General features: G+C 44.3%; 1 protein-coding gene across 1 annotated transcript in view; it reads right to left on the bottom strand.

Annotated features, from left to right (window-relative positions):
- camta1a (calmodulin binding transcription activator 1a) overlaps window positions 1-20,636 on the bottom strand; it is a gene marked incomplete at both ends in the record, with an annotated part of 132,863 nt that overhangs the window by 92,307 nt on the left and 19,920 nt on the right. The window contains 1 exon segment of the mRNA XM_080533531.1: window positions 20,608-20,636. This exon segment is cut by the window's right edge and continues 75 nt beyond it. Within this exon segment, the coding sequence (XP_080389657.1) occupies window positions 20,608-20,636 (29 nt within the window).

Below are 20,636 nucleotides of genomic sequence, written 5' to 3'. Positions count from 1 at the left end.
GACAAGAATAAATGGAAATAAAACAGTGCTAGAATGGATTAATGGTTTATCAACCCACATCTAATGAAGATTTGTGTCTGGCTGCCTTTGTGGTGAGGCACAATCATCTCTCAAGATAGCACCGAAGAAGGGGAAGGAGAGACTTAAAACAAGATCGGATTTGCAATTAAAGATTCATTTTTTTTCCACACAGGGACATGGAGCTTAACAAGAGCAAAAATCTCGACAATGAAACAATGAAACAGAAGCATTTGCATTCATTGTTCCTCTGTTAAATGGTGGGCAGAATTGTCTTCCGTTTAGTATGTGTGCATTTCTTGTCATAACAAAAACATCTGAGACTAAAAACATCAAAGTGGGGGTTCCTACACCTGCTGTCCCTTATGTCCCTTCAAGCTCCTCAAATATAATGTGTTCTCTGTGCCTAAAGCTGAATCAACAGTAAACACGCTCACATACACCCTTCTCGATTCTGGGTTTGTCATTTGGGGTTTATTCAATCTGTGTAGCAGGTTGTCACAGATCATTAGTTTGTTGGCACAGTAAACACCTAAACATCACAATGTGGAAACTGGGGGAAACCTTCACCGTAACCGACATTTCCAACTGAGAGAGCGAAGTGTGTCCCCCAAGTCTCAGAACCAGTCCCTCTGAGGCGTCCAAGCTACCGTCCAGATGAGACGCATTTTCAACGTTAGGAATCGTCAAAGCTCTTTGATTACCTCTACAGTTATATAAACATGAGTTTGGAGAAAAAAATGTCCAGCACTGGGAGAACAGCGGACCCAGGCACGGCACGGTGTTGCCTTCATCAACAGAGATTTCACAAGGAGGAGAGGAGTACAGAATTTCAATGGTGGCTCAAGGTTCTGATGAAGGATAGGCCAGCCAGCCAGCGGAGTGGAGGGGAAGAGGAGGAGTGGGGGGTGGAGGAGGAAGGGAGGGAGGGAGGGAGGGAGGGAGGGAGGGAGGGAGGGAGGGCGCGTTATAATGAACTGTCGAAACACTCTGTGCCGACACCTCAACCTTTTGGGGTTGCTAGCTAGCGAGCATGTGCTCCAGGATCTCACCGGCAATTAACACGGAACTGGGATGAGATCGGCCAACAAAACCCTGCAACCCTCAGAATACCAAACCCCGTTCTAACGCCGCCGCCGTCTCCGCCGTCCGCGTGCTTCTTCTCTGTCTCCCCCCCCCCCCCCGAAGTGAGAGTTCACATTTGAGATTTTTGGGGAGAATCGGTGGAACGGAGGAACGGCCCAATTATGCCTCCAAAAATCCCCCTCAGTTTGCAAGTTGAGATACAGTGCAGCTGTTCAGCACAAACAAATGTGACCGGCTCTGGCTCTGGCCCTCAAAGCCCAAGCTCAGCACTCACTAATAAGGACTATTTGTCAGAGCCATTGGTTATCTATACGTTCATTTGAATTACTTGGTGGCCCGAGGCTTTCGGCGAGCTCTGAATCGGACAGATTGAAATAAGTGTGTACATTTGAAGGTAGTGGCTTAGAAAACCGACGCGGGAAATGTTCGATACGTTGAAACGTTGAAACCGATCCAGGGAAAATGTAACATGTAAATACAACGTTGTTATACAGTGTATTTGAACTATAGCATTTCTGCAACGCAGACAAGTACAGGTAATGTATTATGATCGTTATCTTTATCGTAAAAGAACGACGTCCTCTCTCCATTAGGACGACACCTCCGCAATTTACACGAGGCGACCTTCTGAAAACGTTCGTCAACGTGACATTCACAAGAGAAGAAGCGCTCCCGTCTCGACTAGGCGTGATCCCCTATCATTATAATAATGAACAATCTTTTAAAACACAGTCTTTTACAGGAGAGTGTTCACTTACTTAACTAACGCTTTCATATCCCTAAAATGCCTATCAAAAAACCTGTTCGATCGGGGGGGGAGGGCCTGATTTGGTGTCTGTGTCTGTGTGGGGTGGGTGAGGAGTCATTACGGCCATGTCAGCTGTTTTTTCTTGTTCTTTTTTTTTTTCTTTTTTCTTTTTTTTTTAATCAACCCGGCGGTTGCATTGATGTGTAAACATCTCTTCAGAGGAAAAGAAAAAAAAAGAAAAAAGGGGGGGCTTCACATGTGGCTCGAATGAACAAAGGGCTCAAGGACGCCCCTCAGAGAGGACGCGAGGACCCTGCTGGTCTGGGACTCGGGAGCACACGCCTGAATGGGCGGCTCTGAGGGAAGAACAACAAAGAGCGAAAGCGGGATAACCTTTGATATTTTGATGTATTGAAATGCAAAAACACCTGAAAAGGTCAGGCGGAGGATGGCGTGCTCGATGGACGGTAACGTGTAACGTGGGCTTTAATGACCGTCTTCACCCGCTGTAGGTCAAAGGAAGAAAGAAAGGAAGACTTCTTCTTCTTCTGCTTCTGCTTCTTCTTCTGCTTCTTCTTCTTCTTCTTCTTCGTCTTTACCGCTTTCTAAGGATTAACCACGAGGTAGATGTAGTGTAGATATTCTTCTGAGCAATTTGGGGTTTAAAAAAAACGTTTCGTTTTAAATTACTTTAATTCCTGTTGTTTTATAATGCTATTCATTGTTGTAATAACACTGTAATAACATGTTGTTCCAAGTACCACGGTATAGCTTAGTAATGTGACTGTAACTTAGTAGTGTAACTGTCAAAGTAACTGTCATTACGCATACATATATACAGTATATACTGGGTTGGCAAGGCAATCCATTTCACATTGAGAAGCTGTCCTACTCCTGTGCTAACAGTTCAACGTCCATTCGAATGAATTCTATAAAAAGACACGGAGAGAAATCTCTTGTTAGGTCATCGTAACTAGTAGTCTAGCAGGAAGGGCCCTCAGATTTTGAGATACCCCTACCCGAGGTAGAGCAAATGACAACAATGATTTTTCTTATCTTTAGGGTCTCCCATTAATGAAATTGATTGTTGTCAAATTTTATTTTTGGGGAAAAGATGTTTTTTTGGTTGTTCTTTAGAGCTACCCCAATCCCTGAAAAAGAGCCAAATTAGACCAGGCCGAATATGGGGAAGGTGACAAAAAAGCCCATAACTTGAGAATGATCACTCCTTTCCTCTTCAGATTTGCTGAGGTATGAACCAGGTGGTTGTCCTACATCACCAAATAGTCAGACAACTATTTACCTAAATAAATACTGAATTATAGTCCTGTAAACTTAGCTTTAGTTTAGACGGAAATTGTACTTTTTGGTGACAGGAACATAGGACTCCATCACTTTTCTCTCATTTATCAGAAAAACAGAAATCCCTGAAAAATATATCATTACTGAATTGTCTAGGGTGCTATTGAACAATAACCAGTAGTTGTATGGAAATATCTCATACAGTTCTATTGCAAATGAGATTTCTTTAGACATAGGCCTACCTCTTCTCTGATACAGTCAAATTTCGAATGGGGGATAAGTGGCATAATAGCCTATAAGTTAAGAATGCTCACTCTGATGGTCATTATATTTGGAGAGGGAAATACCAGGTGGCTGAACTACATCACCAAATAGTCAGAATAAGAGTAACCCAATAAAATAAAGTTTATTAGTTCTAAATTGCAAGCCTCTAAAACATAGGTGTAAATAGTACAGGTTTTATTAAAACTGGAACCTTAATTCAAAGTACAGTATAGAAATAATTTTGAAGCTTGACAGTGGAACACTCTCTGCCACTCTGGTTTGAGTGACAGCTGCATGTTTCAAAACTGTGTAGCCAACTGGGCAGCAGCAGCCATAACATTCTCCATCTCAGAGGGAGAGGGGCTGTGGATTGACAGTTCTGTTCAGATTATCACCAATCTAATGACAGATAACAGGTAACACATATGTCCAACTATGATATTAATATGTTGTTGAATATGTTGTTAGATTTGGGAGCTTTTAAACCATAGTGCAGGCATTCTGATCTAGGCAGAGGCTAGCAGAGCCCAGCTTACAAGGACTCAGAACCATACTGGACGTTGCTCAAGGACGAGATGATGAAGTTCATAAGAGACTATCGCCCCACTCAGATGACATACTGTCCTTCAAGGTCAAGGTTTCATATCACAGGTCATGTCGGGCCAGTTATTCAAGCACACATAACTATACGCCTACAACCAGTGATCAAGAACCACCCCAGGATCAGTAAAAGACTTAGACTGTCCAGAGACACTAGATTTGACATCCGTAGCTAGTGTTTCATTTGCAGCCAATGTTTCAATTGCAGCCAGAAAGTCACAAAGAGAGAAGGCCTGACCCCTATATGTACCGGTACAGGTGAAAGTACAAGGTCAAAGGTCCTCAATGCAGCCTCAGAGAGGTTTGATGAAATAATACATCACCGTATGCTGACCTATGAAGATCTTTTTGCCTATGATGCAAAGTATCACAGAAGTTGCCTAGGACACTATCTTTCAGAAAGGAACATTCTAGCAGCTAGAAACAAACATTTAACAGAAAAGAAGTTAAATGAACATGAAAGAGCTTTCATTGAGCTAACTGAAGAATTAACTAAGACAGTTTTTTCAAAGCATAATGACTGTCACAACACTGAGTGCTGTAACTGAGAGCTATAAAGGAAAACTGAGTACAGCTACAGAACCAACAATGTATAAATCCTGGAAACTCAAAGAAAAGATGAACCAGCATTATGGGGATAAACTCATCTTCATTGAACGTCCTGGAAAATCTGATCTGATCTGTTCTGGTGTCATGACTGTTGGCCAACCATGCAATGAGAGAAGCTTCTCTCCTCAGAGAAAACATAACAGAAGACAGGGAGACAATGCCTCCACAGAGAACAGAGACCCTCACTGACACTCAAATCCTCCACCAGGCTGCAGGTATATTGAGGAAAACTATGGAAAAGGTTGAGCATGAGCCTCAATTCTACATAAGCAGTGACAAGCTTTCCCTTCTCCAGTGCAGTGAATATGTGCCAAACACTCACATTTTGTGAACTGGTGTGTCAATGCAGGTGCATTTAAAAATGTGCAGACCTGTGATGAGGACCCAGCTCTGAAGAATAACACAAGTGTTATAACCTTTTGCCATGATCTAATTGCACAGTGCTGCAGCAGGCGTACACCTATCACACTAGGACTTGGGATTATGATCCATCATGAGTTTGGCAGCAAGGCCCTTATCAACAAGCTACACATGATGGGTCATTGTGTGTCGTATGATGAAGTGCGTCAATTTCTCACATCAGTAGCAGCAGATCAATTACAGAGAAGCAAAGGTGTTTACATTCCAAATGGACTGACAAGAACCACAGAACATGGGATAATTGATGCAGCCATTGACAACTTTGACCAGAATGAAGAGACGCTGGATGGCAAAAATACAACAGATTCCATGGCAATTGTTGTATACAGAAGAGGTGATGTTGCCACAGCACACAACCCCATCCTGAGAATCCCAGAGAGATCTCTCCATGCCCTGGACAGCTGTGATTTGGATAATGAAGAGGTTCAGAGGTAAATATTATAGACCAACTATCTGCCAGACACATGCAATACTTGATTGAAATGGCTCTGATATACTGTATGTTAATGCAATATAATCCAATATTAAAATGTAAAATGTGTAATGTGCACTGGAGGCTTCAAGTTTCACATTACACTTGTGTAAGTCAGACTAGCATTTGTCCAATATTCAAGTTACACATTATTTGTGAGGTCACACATCATAATCTAAGGAATCTGGAGTGTTGTTGTTTGTAAGGGCATTTTGTTAAAGATTGAATTATATGACAAAAGATGCCTAATGACTTGTTCTTGAATTTCAGATACATCAAGCCAGGTAGGCGATCTGAACCACCAGCAGTTCTACCACAGGTCCTCAAATCAGACAGCACAAAAGCTCAGGCAGCAGAAGGCCAAGACTTACTTTGGAAGGTGAGCCGTATCATGAAAGAAGAAGACCAGAGAATCCCAGGATGATCTGCATTCAATGCCTATGTATCCACGTCAGACATCCCATTAACAACAGTACAATATATGCCCTTCATAAGAGCTTCACCATCAGACCTATCTACAATCTATACAGCTCTTTTGCAGCTCACACAGCTTGCTCAAGAACTGGGACAGAGGCATATACTTGTAACTGCTGACCTTGCCATCTACAGCAAAGCACAGCAAATTCCGTGGAGCAAACCTGAAGCTTTGGATGGCAAGATCACCATGATAATTGGAGGAATGCACGTCACCATGGCCTTTCTGGCAAGCATTGGGAAGGTGTATGCAGACGGGGGCCTCTTTGACATGATAACCGAGTCTGGAGTCTATGCTGACGCAACAGCTCGGCAGATGCTTCAGGGGAAACAACTGACAAGAGGTGTGAGGAGCATCAAGGTTGTTTCAGAGGCTCTGTTCAGGCTCTTCTGGATGGCACTGGTCTCCTGGCTGAACAAAAAAGGCCAAAGTCCATTGTCTGCTGAACAAGAACACCTCCTGCGAGATGTGCAGCATGCCTTTCATGGCAACGACCAGGTCTCTGCCAGACAGTTCTTAAGTGAAGTGGAGACAGACCTTCCTGAACTGAGGAGAAGAATACAACAGTTTTCAGAGAGGGGAGTTCAACAATCAGCAACTTTTAAGTACTGAGTCCTATTCCCGCATCATTGTGAGGTCTGATGACACAGATGTGGAAGTACTGCTCATATACTATGCAAGCAAAGAAATGTTTGGTTCATCTCTGGTGTACATGCATACTCCTACATTTCGTTGTTTGGTACCTGTACTGTAGCAATGACAAATAAAGTCCATTCCATAAAGTCCATTCCATACAGGCCATGGAATGAGAGAGAGCTATGTCCCCATCAACACCATATCTGAGAAGATTGGAAAAGACATGTCTAACTGTCTACCAGCATGTCATGCACTCACTGGCTGTGACACAACAAGTAGTTTGTACAGAATAGGAAAGACAACAGCATTCAACAAACTCAAGACCCATCTCAGCGAGCTCAAAGATCTGGCCCATTTTGGACTCTCTGCCAGCTTGGAAGAGTCTTTGCCAGTCGCAAGAGAATTTGCGCTACTCCTATATGGAAAAAAGAAAATGGAAAATGGATTGATTGGGTTACTCTTATTCTGACTATTTGGTGATGTAGTTCAGCCACCTGGTATTTCCCTCTCCAAATATAATGACCATCAGAGTGAGCATTCTTAACTTTATGCTATTATGCCACTTATCCCCCATTCGGAATTTGACTGTATCAGAGAAGAGGTAGGCCTATGTCTAAAGAAATCTCATTTGCAATAGAACTGTATGAGATATTTCCATACAACTACTGGTTATTGTTCAATAGCACCCTAGACAATTCAGTAATGATATATTTTTCAGGGATTTCTGTTTTTCTGATAAATGAGAGAAAAGTGATGGAGTCCTATGTTCCTGTCACCAAAAAGTACAATTTCCGTCTAAACTAAAGCTAAGTTTACAGGACTATAATTCAGTATTTATTTAGGTAAATAGTTGTCTGACTATTTGGTGATGTAGGACAACCACCTGGTTCATACCTCAGCAAATCTGAAGAGGAAAGGAGTGATCATTCTCAAGTTATGGGCTTTTTTGTCACCTTCCCCATATTCGGCCTGGTCAAATTTGGCTCTTTTTCAGGGATTGGGGTAGCTCTAAAGAACAACCAAAAAAACATCTTTTCCCCAAAAATAAAATTTGACAACAATCAATTTCATTAATGGGAGACCCTAAAGATAAGAAAAATCATTGTTGTCATTTGCTCTACCTCGGGTAGGGGTATCTCGAAAACTAAAGCCTTTTTTGAGGACTTGCTGCTAGACTATAGGGCCTCGCTTCTCAGACGGAGCACCCAGTTTTAATTCAGAGGGAGATGACAGCTCAGTTCGGCTGGGCCCTCCACAGAGCCTTGTCAACCTGCCAAACGCTCAGGTTTCTGGTCCGCAAATCTCATAAATGCTTAACACTTGAACAGCGTGTGGAGCGCTACCCTGAGTGCTAACATCGGACAGGCTAGCACGGCTCTCCTCCGTGAGAGAGAGGGAGAAGAGGCCTCACCGGCCAAGGAGAGAGAGAGAGAGAGAGAGAGAGAGAGAGAGAGAGAGAGAGAGAGAGAGAGAGAGAGAGAGAGAGAGAGAGAGAGAGAGAGAGAGAGAGAGAGAGAGAAAGAACTGCAGCCGTCAGCTCAACTGCCTCTTCGAGTTTGTGGGAAATGATTACCATTGAGGGCATGAAAGGATAGATAAATACATAAAAAGGCCCGCATTATTGCTCACAAACAAGGTCAACGCGTAAAGCCCAAGTTCTAGTTTCCTCTCTTTGACAGTGAAAGAGGGGGTTATCAGGCAGGAGCGCCCCGATACGTCAGGCCTGCCAGGAGGCTCCGCCACGACTGGAGCTGTCCGTCAGACGGAGGGGCGCGCGATGGGCTGGGATCCAAACGCAGGCCCGGAGAGAGAATCCCCAGCCCTCCTCCGCTGCCGCCGTTGCTGCTGTTGGCCTCTCATTCTCAAGGACCTTTAAAGATCAAAGCCCCGCCACGGAACAAGAAAGGAGAAGAGAGAAGGGATAGAGAGAGAGAGAGAGATATGGAGATAGAAGGGAAAGGAAAGAGAGAGAAGGGAAAGAGAGATGGGGATGGAGGGGTAAGGAAAGAGAGAGAAGGGATAGAGAGAGAGATGGAGATGGACGGGAAAAGGAAAGAGAGAGAAGGGATAGAGAAAAGGGATAGAGAGAGATGGAGATGGACGGGAAAAGGAAAGAGAGAGAAGGGATAGAGAGAAGGGATAGAGAGAGAGATGGAGATGGATGGGAAAAGGAAAGAGAGAGAAGGGATAGAGAGAAGGGATAGAGAGAGAGAGATGGAGATGGACGGGAAAAGGAAAGAAAGAGATGGGAGAAAGAGAGAGAGGGGGGGGGGGAGATATGGGGATGGAAGGGGAAAGGAATGAGAGAGAAGCGAGGGAGGGAGGGAGACAGAGAGGCAGGAAGGACGCCGCCAAGCAGCAGGACTCATGCTGCCTTCCAGCGATCGCCCCGGCGCCGTACCGCCTACCGAGCGAAGCGTCACAGGGATTTCCTGGAGAGCGTCTGGGAAACATCCACCGTTCCTCATCCACCGTTCTCCTCCTCCATCCATCCCGGTGCCAGATTAAACCGCCGACGTCCGACTTTGACAAAATCGACCCACCTCTTTTCATGTTATATATTGTGTAGTGTGGAAATGACGGTGTTCCTTTGATACTCTAAAAAAAAAGGCCGGCAGCGTGCCCCCTATGGAGTTATGGAACCTGTGTCTCTCTGGCTCTCAACAATTGTTTAGTTTTTTTTATAAAAACAGATATAGCCGCCGTTCTCCTGCTGACCAGCTGTGACTGTACTGTTTGACCTTGATGCGAAACAAAATAGGACAAGCGTTAGGACCGAGCAGATATACAGTATATATCGAGTTTTACGAGACGCATTATAAATCTTAATGAAGTCTTTCATCATAGACAAGTCATAAACTAATAAAATCACAAGAATACATTCGTTTAATTGTACTAAAAGTACTACAGAGTGTACCGGTAGTCGTATATATCTCTGGAGACACCCGAATAAGAGTACAGCACCATAACGCTGACAGGACAATGCAGAAATTTGGCTGTCAAGCTTGATCCCACTGTAATAATATTGACTAGTGTTTATTATGTTTGCTTCCCCATCATCCCAGAAACAGAGACAGTGTGGAAAAACTGCACAGGTTAGAACATTTGTTTTTAAAAATAAAATGTTTTTCAGCTATATCAGCAACTAGTCACTTTAGCCACATTTACTTGTACCAAAGTGTCTCAAATATATATTTTGTTTTGTTTGATATAGTAGTAAAAAAAAGAAAGTCGTTAAAATAGCTATGGAGCAAAACGTGCTGTGTAGGTCTCTAGACAGCTTCGTCGTCATGGTGTTCTTTGATTATGATACAATCACTTTAGCGTAAGAGTATTTAGAGACTGCAGATGACACACACTGAAACCAAGCTTACATTCACGTTTTACATTTTTGGCATTTTAGCAGACGCCTTTATCCGAAGAGACTTACAACAAATACAGCTGATGGGATAACAGCATTAACGGACCAAATCTGTCATCAGCATAATTGATGGTTTCCATTTTGATCTCAGTCCCACCAACCAGCTGAGTGTTTACTCTCACACAGACATGTAATATACTACGGTGTGAAACACGCGTGCAGATATAAAAACAACTCAGGCAGTGAACCTGGAACTTCTTGCCTTTTTTTTATCTCTCGTAAATAAACGAATAAAGTCCATTAGAAAACAGTTCCTGCACAAAAAACCCTGACCCAGCAATTTAGCGCAAAAAAAAGGTAGACATCTATTCCCCCATCCCTGAATAGCTTTGCAGCTCAGAGAACACATGAGGGAAAAGGAAAAGAGACAGAAGAAGATAAGAGTAAAGGAGAGAAACTAATGTGTGTGTGTGTGTGTGTGTGTGTGTGTGTGTGTGTGTGTGTGTGTGTGTGTGTGTGTGTGTGTGTGTGTGTGTGTGTGTGTGTGTGTGTGCGCGTGTGTGCATGCGTGTGTGCATGCGTGTGTGTGTGTGTGTGTGTCTGTGTGAGAGAGAGAGAGAGGGGGGGGGGGGGCGAGAGAGAGGGGGGGAGAGAGAGAGAGAGAGAGAGCGAGAAAGAGAGAGAGAGAGAAAGAGAGAGAGAGAGAGAGAGAGAAAGAGAGAGAGAGTGGGGAGAAAAAAAAAGAAGAAAAAAATCGAAGACACAAGCTGAGTTCAATTTAGAGACTTCCCACAGGAGGCAGAGCGACCTGTGCCTGCTACAACAGAGGTCATGCAATTTTGAACAGGCACCTCCGTCTTCAGAGGCTGTCGAGGACCCCTGCGTTGATGTGCACATCCAGGGGAGGAGAAAAAAAATACGAAAAGGTCCCCGTAGTGTGCAGGACCCCATAAATGACCTTACTGGTGGGTTCCTATTACATACATGCTCACTACACCCCAGCTACCACAATTGACACTTCACAGTCAGCTACAGCGCTAGCAATCAGCCAAGCTATCAAGCTCAGAGGCCGGATATGGAGGAGCAAGCAGGGCAAGGCATCGCAGCTGGCCCCCCGGCCGCTTCCCCAGTATGTGTTCGACTAGAGATGTGCGCCCAATGACAAAGACACGGCGGTTAACACTTCCTGTGACTGAAATAAACACGTACTGCTACTGCTACTACTACTACTTTAATATAGGGAGGGAGCACTTATACGGCACTCATTCGCAGTTTCGCAGTTTCTAAGTGTTGAAGAAGTAGCTAACTGGGCAATTCTGGGGTATTACTAGCCATTTATTAGGTATGTATTCAGTGTTTTCTTATCCTCGTGCTACGAGAGGTCATGTAGTATAGCTGGTCAGGTGTGGTTTCGGCAAACCCTTTCGATCATTGGCTGACTTCCAGGGGTTGAACCAGTGACCTTTGGGGTTACTCTGGCTGGCCTCCCTAACCTCAAGGCCAACTTTGCCCTCACTAGCATTGTTGTGTGGGTGTGTGTGTGTGGGTGTCTTGAGGGGGCTAGGTGGAAAACAAACACAGTGTTACCAACTAAAAGATTGGAGAGACAGTGGGCATAACTGTCTGCTGCTGGGTCAAAGCTGCATCTCTCATACCGAACCTGTGATAACCTATGTATGGGATTGGCTTTTTCCATTTAACATAAGTGTGTAGCGTTTCACTTATAAAGACTTACACTCACTGCAATGTAAAGCAACAAGTTACTTTCAAAACGACGTGGAATTTAGAATGGAAACAACTCGTTCTCGACTTATCAAAATAAGCCTCGATTTTCCTTTAGCGACATTGATGGAAAACCCCCCAGGTTGTCGATTTAATCCATTTAAGACTTTACAAAAAAAAACTGTGAAACTCAGGAGGCTAATATAAACAAAACCCCAATCCTAGTTAACAGAACAGGCATCCCCACCGGAGGGAGATGGTATTCCTCTCTTTATCTCACGTCTGACGTTTTAAAAGTAATCCAAAGTACACCGTCTGGAAGCGAGACCCAAGGCCTTCGCATTCACAACGTGAGCCCCCACGCTGGACACCTGTTCCTGAGGTAAGAGGGAAAATAAATAACAAAATAACAAAATAAATAAACAACAAAGCAACAAACAAGCCAAACATGACCTTTAATTCCCCCCTGATTGCCCTAGAGGAGCTAATGAACATTTCCGTAAACATTTGCGATCGGGAGGGAGTCGTTTTAATTACAGTCCGTGGAGGGGGGGGGGGACCGAGCTAGGAGGAGCTCAGATGAAGATAAACATTTAATCAGACGCGGCCTTGAGTTCGATTAGGTGAATTCTCCCAGCAAACCCCACGTCCATAAAAACAACATTGACAGCTCCCCGCGGAAAGATCCAATTTGTTGTGTGCAATGACCAACCGCGATGTATTAAAAAGTGGGTGTTTAGCAGTCAGACAACTGGCACTTTGATGTGGACCACAGACCAATCATCCTAATCATCAGAGTCATCCTAATCCATAGGAGAAGGGTTTAATCTAGCCGGTTTATAATGAGGTCAGGATATTCTGAGGGGATTCGCCGGCCTCTCTCCAGCCTCAGCTACGCTAGGGGCCGCTACGCTAGCTCGACGGTGGAAGGTCAGGGCTGGGGAGAAGAGCTGTGAAGACCAACCGCCTCAAGTTTATTTGAATGATATATATGTGATGGCAGAGGGTGAAACAAGGGGAAACAAGTCTGCAACCAATCAAAAATGTTCTGACTTTCATTCTGAAAAATGTAAATAACATTTTAACGTTATTGTCGCTAGGAGTGTGTCGTTGATTTTCAACGACGTTGAAATCTGTTTACATTTTTCAGAATAAAGGTCTGGACATTTGGTCGGTTTGCCGACTTGTTCCCTCTTTCACCAGCTGCTGTCACATATATACAGTACGGGCCTATATATACAGTACATGGCGTATTATATACCTTGTTGTTAAGGTAATTTTGATCTGGATATAACGTGGAACGATGAAACACAAAGTGGTGGCTTGTTTGGAAGAGAAGACTGTGAGACGCTGGACCCTAGTTGTAATAGTGTCTAGCATAGTAGCCCTTTCGTATTGTGTTCAATAAACACTTTAAAAAAGTAATCATTACCGTTACAAAGGAACAGAGGGAAAGATGAAAACTGTATCGGATTGAACCTCCGCTCTCCTTTGAAACACTGCGACACAGACTCTCAAATAATAACAGCGGGGAAGGATGGAGCGGGATGAGATATACAAAGGGGGCGGGCGGGGGGGAAGGGTTAAAAGACATGACGATCCAATCCGAGATAAGGATCGAGCGATTACACCACTGTATCCAATTGTCCTAATCATTATGGTGCCTATCTTCCATTGTCACTGATCGCCCCTCCAGATTTACCGCTCTCTCTCTTCTCAGTCTCTTCTCATTTCATTAGCTATGCTTTTTGACCGCTGTATCTGTATCTCCCCACCTCCCCTCCCTCCCCTCCCCCGACCAGCCCCCGCTGCCCGGGGTGAGTCTGCCGGCGGGTGCGTCCACGGAGACTCCGCCGCGCCGCGCCCTGAGTGGAGACATATTGCGTGTAGACACCATGCCGTGCCGCTGCCAGTGTTCGTGTGGCAAGCGGAGAGGATTATTCCTGACGAAGGAAAGGGGCATTACATGTGTAGCAGGCCGACGGACAGAGGCCAGGGCTGACGCTCTCGTGTCTCGCGCACTGTCTCTCTCTCTCTACCTCTCTCTCTCTCTCTCTACCTCTCTCTCTCTCTTTCTCTCTCACTCTCCCTCTCTCTCTCTCTCTTTCCCTCTCTCTCTCTCTCTCTCTCTACCTCTCTCTCTCTCTCTCTACCTCTCTCTCTTTCTCTCTCACTCTCCCTCTCTCTCCCTCTCTCTCTCTCTTTCCCTCCCTCTCTCTCTCTCTCTCTTCCCCCCCCCCTCTCTCTCTCTCTCTTCCCCCCCCCCTCTCTCTCTCTCTGGTTCAGCAGCAGTTCAGAGGCAGTGCCAGTCCCTCTAAGCTGAGAGGGGGGGGGGGGGGTGATTCAGCTCACACAAGTACCCTGCCGTTCATTAAGGACTGAGGGTGTCACAGCAGCTTAGGTCCCCCTGTCCCCTCTCGCCCTGGGGCTTCAGGCTGTACACCACTGGTTTTTCAAGACACTACTATGATTGAGGACGGCGGGTTTTTTGTTGTTCGTCAACATGGCGGATGTTTGGTGGTTCCTAATGCATTCTAATACCGCGAGGACGTTGTTGTTCATCCAGTAGCCCTCCGATAACATTTTAAATTAAGTTGCTCTATACTGAGCCTGCCTGCGTGGCGACACCGCATTTACTCTCGTAACAATATTGTCTGAATACGTTGTAACTTGATAATTAACTTTTTTAATAGCTTTTTAATTGACTTATAATTGAGTTGAGCTGTTGTAGTTACTACACAACTGGAATAAGTCATTAAAGAGCGAACCGTATGTAAAAACATGTTGGAACGAACGGTAATACACAATGTTCTTCTGACCAGTAACTAGGCTACAACAACATCACCAGGTTAGAGTGTGTTACTAATTTATGATAAATAAAGTATCACACGTTTCTTCGGTTACCTGTCCGCTAAAATTGACTATTGTGTTCCCACAGAACCCAGACCAAAAGGAAACAACAAAAAAGCGAGGGATGCATTTCCAAAACAGCACTGGTGCGTGGCATTGCAATTCTCCAACACATCTCTAGTCATCCCGCATCCCTACGCAGGAGACACCAAACACGGAGCTAGTTTGTTTGATCTTGAGAGGGATATAAGCTTAAAGCCCTTCTCGTGTGAGGTGTCCTTCTTTAAAAAGATTTTAATCTCAACAGGAATGTCCGGCTAGATAGAGGTCATGGCGCCGAAGCACCCAGCAGACAATAGCTGTTGGTAGCCGAGGTGAGAGGCATTCTGGGAGGATTTGTTCCTCCGAGGCTCATCTGAGAAAGCCGTAGGGGCCGCGGACTGAAAGAGCAACGATACAAACCAACAACAACCCTTCACACATACAAAGGAGTCGGGTCTGTTTGTGTTGAAACAAGCCAACAGCATAGTGCAAATGAGATGTGAATCTTGTAAGTTTCAGGGGGGTATAAAAAGCAGCATTTACAGTGTAATTCAATGAACTGGCATGTAATGTTAAGTACTGTCTGCAGTGTGAATATCTTCTCATTTGATGAAACCGAGGTGAAATACTTATACTCTACTTTTTTAAAACCCCATATCTAATTCCACTTCTCCCGCAAATAAATTCCCTCTGTGTTTATTTCTTTAGACATAGTCCCTACCTCCGATTCCTTCTGCCATGGTTGTGTGTGTGTGTGTGTGTGTGTCTACTAAATAAATTGTCAAGCGTTGCTTCATATTTCCTCTTAATCTCACTTTGACAATTTAAAAGCTGAGGGAAGCGTGCGTGCGTGCACATCCCCGGCTCCGGGGCCTGCCTCCGAGTCTCCGACACGCCAGCCCCCCCCAGCCCCCCCCCCCTCTGTCCTCCTCCCGCATTTTGATCAGATTGGTTTATCTAATTTTCCAGTAAATGGTTGAAATGTATTCCTGCACACCTTCTCCCCAAGAACTGTACACAAGGGAATCGGGGACAATGAGAGAGAAATGAATAGCTCTGCATTAGCAGACCCCCCCCCCTCCCCTCCCTCCCTCCCTCCCTCCCTCCCTCCCGCCCTCCCTCCCTCCCCTCCCAACTACTCCATTCCATCACAGATTCAGAAAGGCAAGAAAGATATATTTTCCACCTACAGAGAGATGAAGTAAACACTTCTTCCCCAACACGGGGGTGACAGAGATCGTTCCTACCCATAAGGGACACCGGCAGACACCTCTCAGCCCACAGGAAGGGGGAGATAGAGGGGGGAGATAGGCAAGACAGACACCTTGACATCCACGGAGGGTGAGACAAACCAGTACCACTTGACTCTCTAGCTCAGACCAATAGGGAAATATTATAACGTATAGGATTTGTTAATCCAAAAGTGTCAGAATCATTATGTGTAAATGTCAGAATCATTATGGAACATGAAACGAAAAAGTAATTGAATGGACACAATAGGTAAATGTGTTTCCATTCGTTTCCACGCTTTACTCTTTTATTTTGAAGTTGTAATGATAATTGCTGCCAAAATTCCCTCACATGTACAGGAACACACACACACACACACACATACACACAAACACAGGAGCTAAACAGACACCTTTGCTTGCGACATTACACGTGTATGATACACCCTTCCATGTAAGGCAGCAGCTTGCATTCTTCTACACACATCATCACGACTGTCTTGTGTTTTTCGGGGGGAGGGAAAAAAACAAATTAAAAACAAATTCAATTAAATGCTTATTATTGAATTCTGCTTGGCAGAAGCGGTCAGTCATCAATGGCCCTAAACCCGCCAAAATGTTAAGAATGTAATCAGACAGAGCAACACAAAAAACAACGAGGTTGCATTACGCATGCTGAAGCAGCTGCAGAAATATGCAGAGAATTGATGAGGTGTCACTTTCGCTAAGAGTCACACAATCGCGTCGACGAGAGACTCCCTAATCCCCTTCCCGCCTGCGCGGCTGCCACCAGTGAGGCTCCTTGACGATGGTTGGCATGGAGCACATAAAAGAGAAACGCCCTTGGTTTAGGGAAGGTTGGCTCTCTCTCTCTCTCTCTCTCTCCTCAACCCTGGGAAGTGTCTCTCTCTCTCTCTCTCCTCAACCCTGAGAAGTGTGTCTCCGTCTCTCTAACTCGCTCTCTCTCTCTCGCACTCCTTAACCCTGTGAAGAGGCGCTCTCTCTCCCTCCCTCTCTCTCTCTCTCTCTCTCTCATCAACCCTAGGAAGTGTCTATCTCTCTCTCTCTCTCTCCTCAACCCTGGGAAGTGTCTCTCTCTCTCTCTCTCCTCAAACCTGGGAAGTGTCTATCTCTCTCCCTCCCTCTCCCTCTCCCTCTCTCTCTCTCTCTCTCCTCAAACCTGGGAAGTGTCTATCTCTCTCCCTCCCTCTCCCTCTCTCTCTCTCTCTCTCTCTCTCTCTCTCTCTCTCTCTCTCTCTCTCTCTCTCTCTCTCTCTCTCTCTCTCTCCTCAACTCCCGGGAAGAAGAAGAAGAAGTGGTTGACGCTCTCTCGGGCTAACAGCCTAACAGAATCAGACGTGCTCTTGGTGCCTTTCCGAGGAAAACAAATAAAACAGGATAGTCTACTATGACATTTATCCCTAAACCCCCGCCAAGCAATATATGTTGTGCTGCTCGCTGTATGAAGTGATTGTAGGAAAACACCAAACTCGGTTGGCTTTCATAAAAAAATGTCTGTCTTGTCTCGTGTGAGTTAATTTGAGTAATAAACTGACACAACAAACCGGGCCTACAGCTGTAGCCGAGAGCGTTTGACCCTCAACAAGTGCTTAGTGCCTACGTTTGGAAATCAATTTCATAAATACAATAATTAATTCTGAAGGCTAGCAGAACCCTGTAGGTCAGAAGGGGGGAAAACATCAGCCTCAATATAGAAACATGCCGGAGGAATTCTTTTTTTTTCATCACATGAAAGTGAGAGAGGGAAAAAAAAGAGGGAGAGAAGGATGTGATAGAGAGAGAGAGAGATGGAGAGAGGGTTTGTGATAGAGAGAGAGATGTGATAGAGAGAGAGAGAGATGGATGTGATAGAGAGAGAGATGGAGTGATGGAGGTGATAGAGAGAGGGAGAGAAGGATGTTATAGAGAGAGAGATGGAGAGAGGGATGATAGAGAGAGAGATGGAGAGATGGATATGATAGAGAGAGAGATGGAGAGATGGAGGTGATAGAGAGAGAGATGGAGAGATGGAGGTGATAGAGAGAGAGATGTGATAGAGAGAGAGACACCAACACCACACACACACACACACACACACACACACACACACACACACACACACAGTAGAAGTGAGGACATCTAATGTAAATACAAAGTATCAAAGTATCATTAATTCGAGAAAAAAACACATCTCTTGCCTTGCGGTGCGCAATGTGTGAATAATCTGCCATGATGTTTGTTGTCATGTCTGCTACTTGTTTTCCAGGCTGTTAACTTCTACACCAATGATTACGGTAATTCTGGTCACAATTTGTTTAGTCAAAAATACGGGTGGTTGCTTTTTCATATTGCTTACATGTTCCTTATCACCTCTTAATTAGTGGAACTGACTTCGATCAAATCTTCACGCATCTAATCATTTCAAATCCTTCTCAATTTAAAAACTAATTTCCTAATATTGATTTGACAGGAAATTTTCAATAGATCAATGGCGGAAAATTAAAGCCATAGATTGATTGATCCACACCCCTGAGGTAAATAGTTACGAGTGACAACACTCTGCCAATAGTTTACTCTTAAACACCAGGAAGGGCTTCTCTCTCTCTCTCTCTCTCTCTCTCTCTTTCTCTCTCTCTCTCTCTCTCCTTCTGTCTCTCTCTCGAGGCGTTTATCCCACACACAGCATCCGTATCCAAGCACAAGCCTTGTCACTATACACAAAAATATAAATCACCAACACTGTTGAAGAATCAAAAACGGTTTTCATGTCATAGGCCACACCTCAGAGAGAGGACGGGTGACTATCTGTCACTCTGGAGTTTGGGTCGGGGCTTGAACTGACGTGCCAGACAGGTGAGCGATGAGGAGGGCTGAGACCGCCAAAACGGTTTCTCAACCAATCAGCGAGCTCCTCCGGCACTCTTTTATTTAACAAATTCCCGCCCGTTGAATGTCATTAATTATAAGGGGGAAGGAAACACAGTGAATAACTTTAGAATGATGATGAAAAAAAAATCTTTGTTTCTTTCGCTCCTCTGATACCGTTGCCTGTCGATTTAACGTGGTAAAACCACACATCTGCTTCATTGGGATCAATTGTATTAAAAATGCGAGAGCTTCGACGGCAGCTTATGAATTTCCTAGGAGGAACCGTGCACTAGCAATCATTTAAAATCCCTCCAGCGTTAAGCAGCTAAATAATGTTTAGTTTCAATCTCCTGTCGGTCTCTATACAGGGAGAGCCGCACACACACACAAAAAAAAAAGATTGAACATGGACGCCAAATAAAATGTGAACATCAAACCAAGACACTGTCTCACTTCCATTAAATGATAAAGTAGCTGTACTGAAAAGAGATGAACTAATTTAAAATGGCTGGCCTTCTAGGTCAAGGACAGCCGGAGCAAACAGCATCTGTGATTTCTTTTCAACACGGGCAAACAAATAAAAACATTTTGCACTTTCATTTTTTAAACAAGTTGTGTTATCTTCTGCTCATTGGTTTGACACAGTGTATGAAATGTGATACACCTCCAGGCATTTATGCAGCCTATGTTAAACACTCCCTCTGTTTACATTTACCGGGTTCCACATAACACTTCCTGAATACAAGTGCACTGCAGCTCGGAGAATAAGAAATAATGCATGACTGACAGTTACATTTAAGGTTTAGGCATAACAGGGAATCCGTTAGGAATGGGTAATGTATAAATAAATATAGGATACAAGATAAGACAATGTTCTATTTTGAACAAGCTCTTTCCCCCCCACTGATGCTGTGTCTGTGTGGCACCGGTGTTGACACACGCCCTTGTACCTATAAGTATTTTATTGTGCCGGGGAGCATGGCATGATCAAAAGGTCACACTCTCTCCAAGAAGAGTGCAATGACACCGCGCTGAAGAAACCTCCCACTTCAGTTCTTTTTTTTTTACAGCAGCCAAACAGAGAGCAAAAGCCTCTAGACAAATTAAGACAATGAATATTTTACAGTCGTGGAAAACATAAATGCTAATGTGTTTTAGAAATATAAAGCTCTAGGCATGTACATTATGAAAATCCCAAGCTTAACTGTTTAAATTTCAGCGTTCGGTGCGACATCCTAAATTCAGTGTCATGCATTTCCCAGTCTGTTTTACTGTTGGCCACAGTCCCAAACTATGTAAGCGAAACGAGCAAAAATGAGAGTTTCAAAGCTACAAAAACATGTTTTTTATGTTCGATCTTTACGTTTTGATGATGATTATGCTGGCACTCCATAACAGATGAACCAGGAGCAGGGCGTTGTACACACACACACACACACACGCGCACACACACATTACGCCTAAATAATTCGAAGACAATATTTTCCCAAAACACGACCTTTAAACTTTCTTTCACAAGTAAGAACAACATTTAATACAACACATTAAGCAACAATCGGTCTGCCTTTCATGTTATGCTAATGCTACCCAGGCAAGGTTCTTCAGGGTTGAAGTAGAGTTGAATGATAGATGAAGTAAGCGAGAGAGAGTTACTTTAGAAGTAAGGTTTTCAACTCGGCAGGTGCACGCACAGTAGGTGGCCTGAACTACCCACAGCGTGTCCTGTACAGTAGAACTGTACAACTCTGTATAATCTGTTTTAACAACCTGAAGGCTGGGTTCTGTGTGTGTGTTTTATCGATGGGACCCTGTACAGGAGATTTAACCGTCTTCAGTGATAGTAGGCAGTGACAGTGATAGTAGGAGGAGCGGGGCGGTGTGTGTGAGTGGGAGAAACGTCCATACCTCGTTGGTGTTCCACCGGTGTCTCTCCT

Source organism: Nansenia antarctica (assembly GCF_963989245.1).
Source record: "Nansenia antarctica genome assembly, chromosome: 6".
Taxonomy (NCBI): domain Eukaryota; kingdom Metazoa; phylum Chordata; class Actinopteri; order Argentiniformes; family Microstomatidae; genus Nansenia; species Nansenia antarctica.
This window is presented reverse-complemented; position numbering and strand designations above follow the sequence as displayed.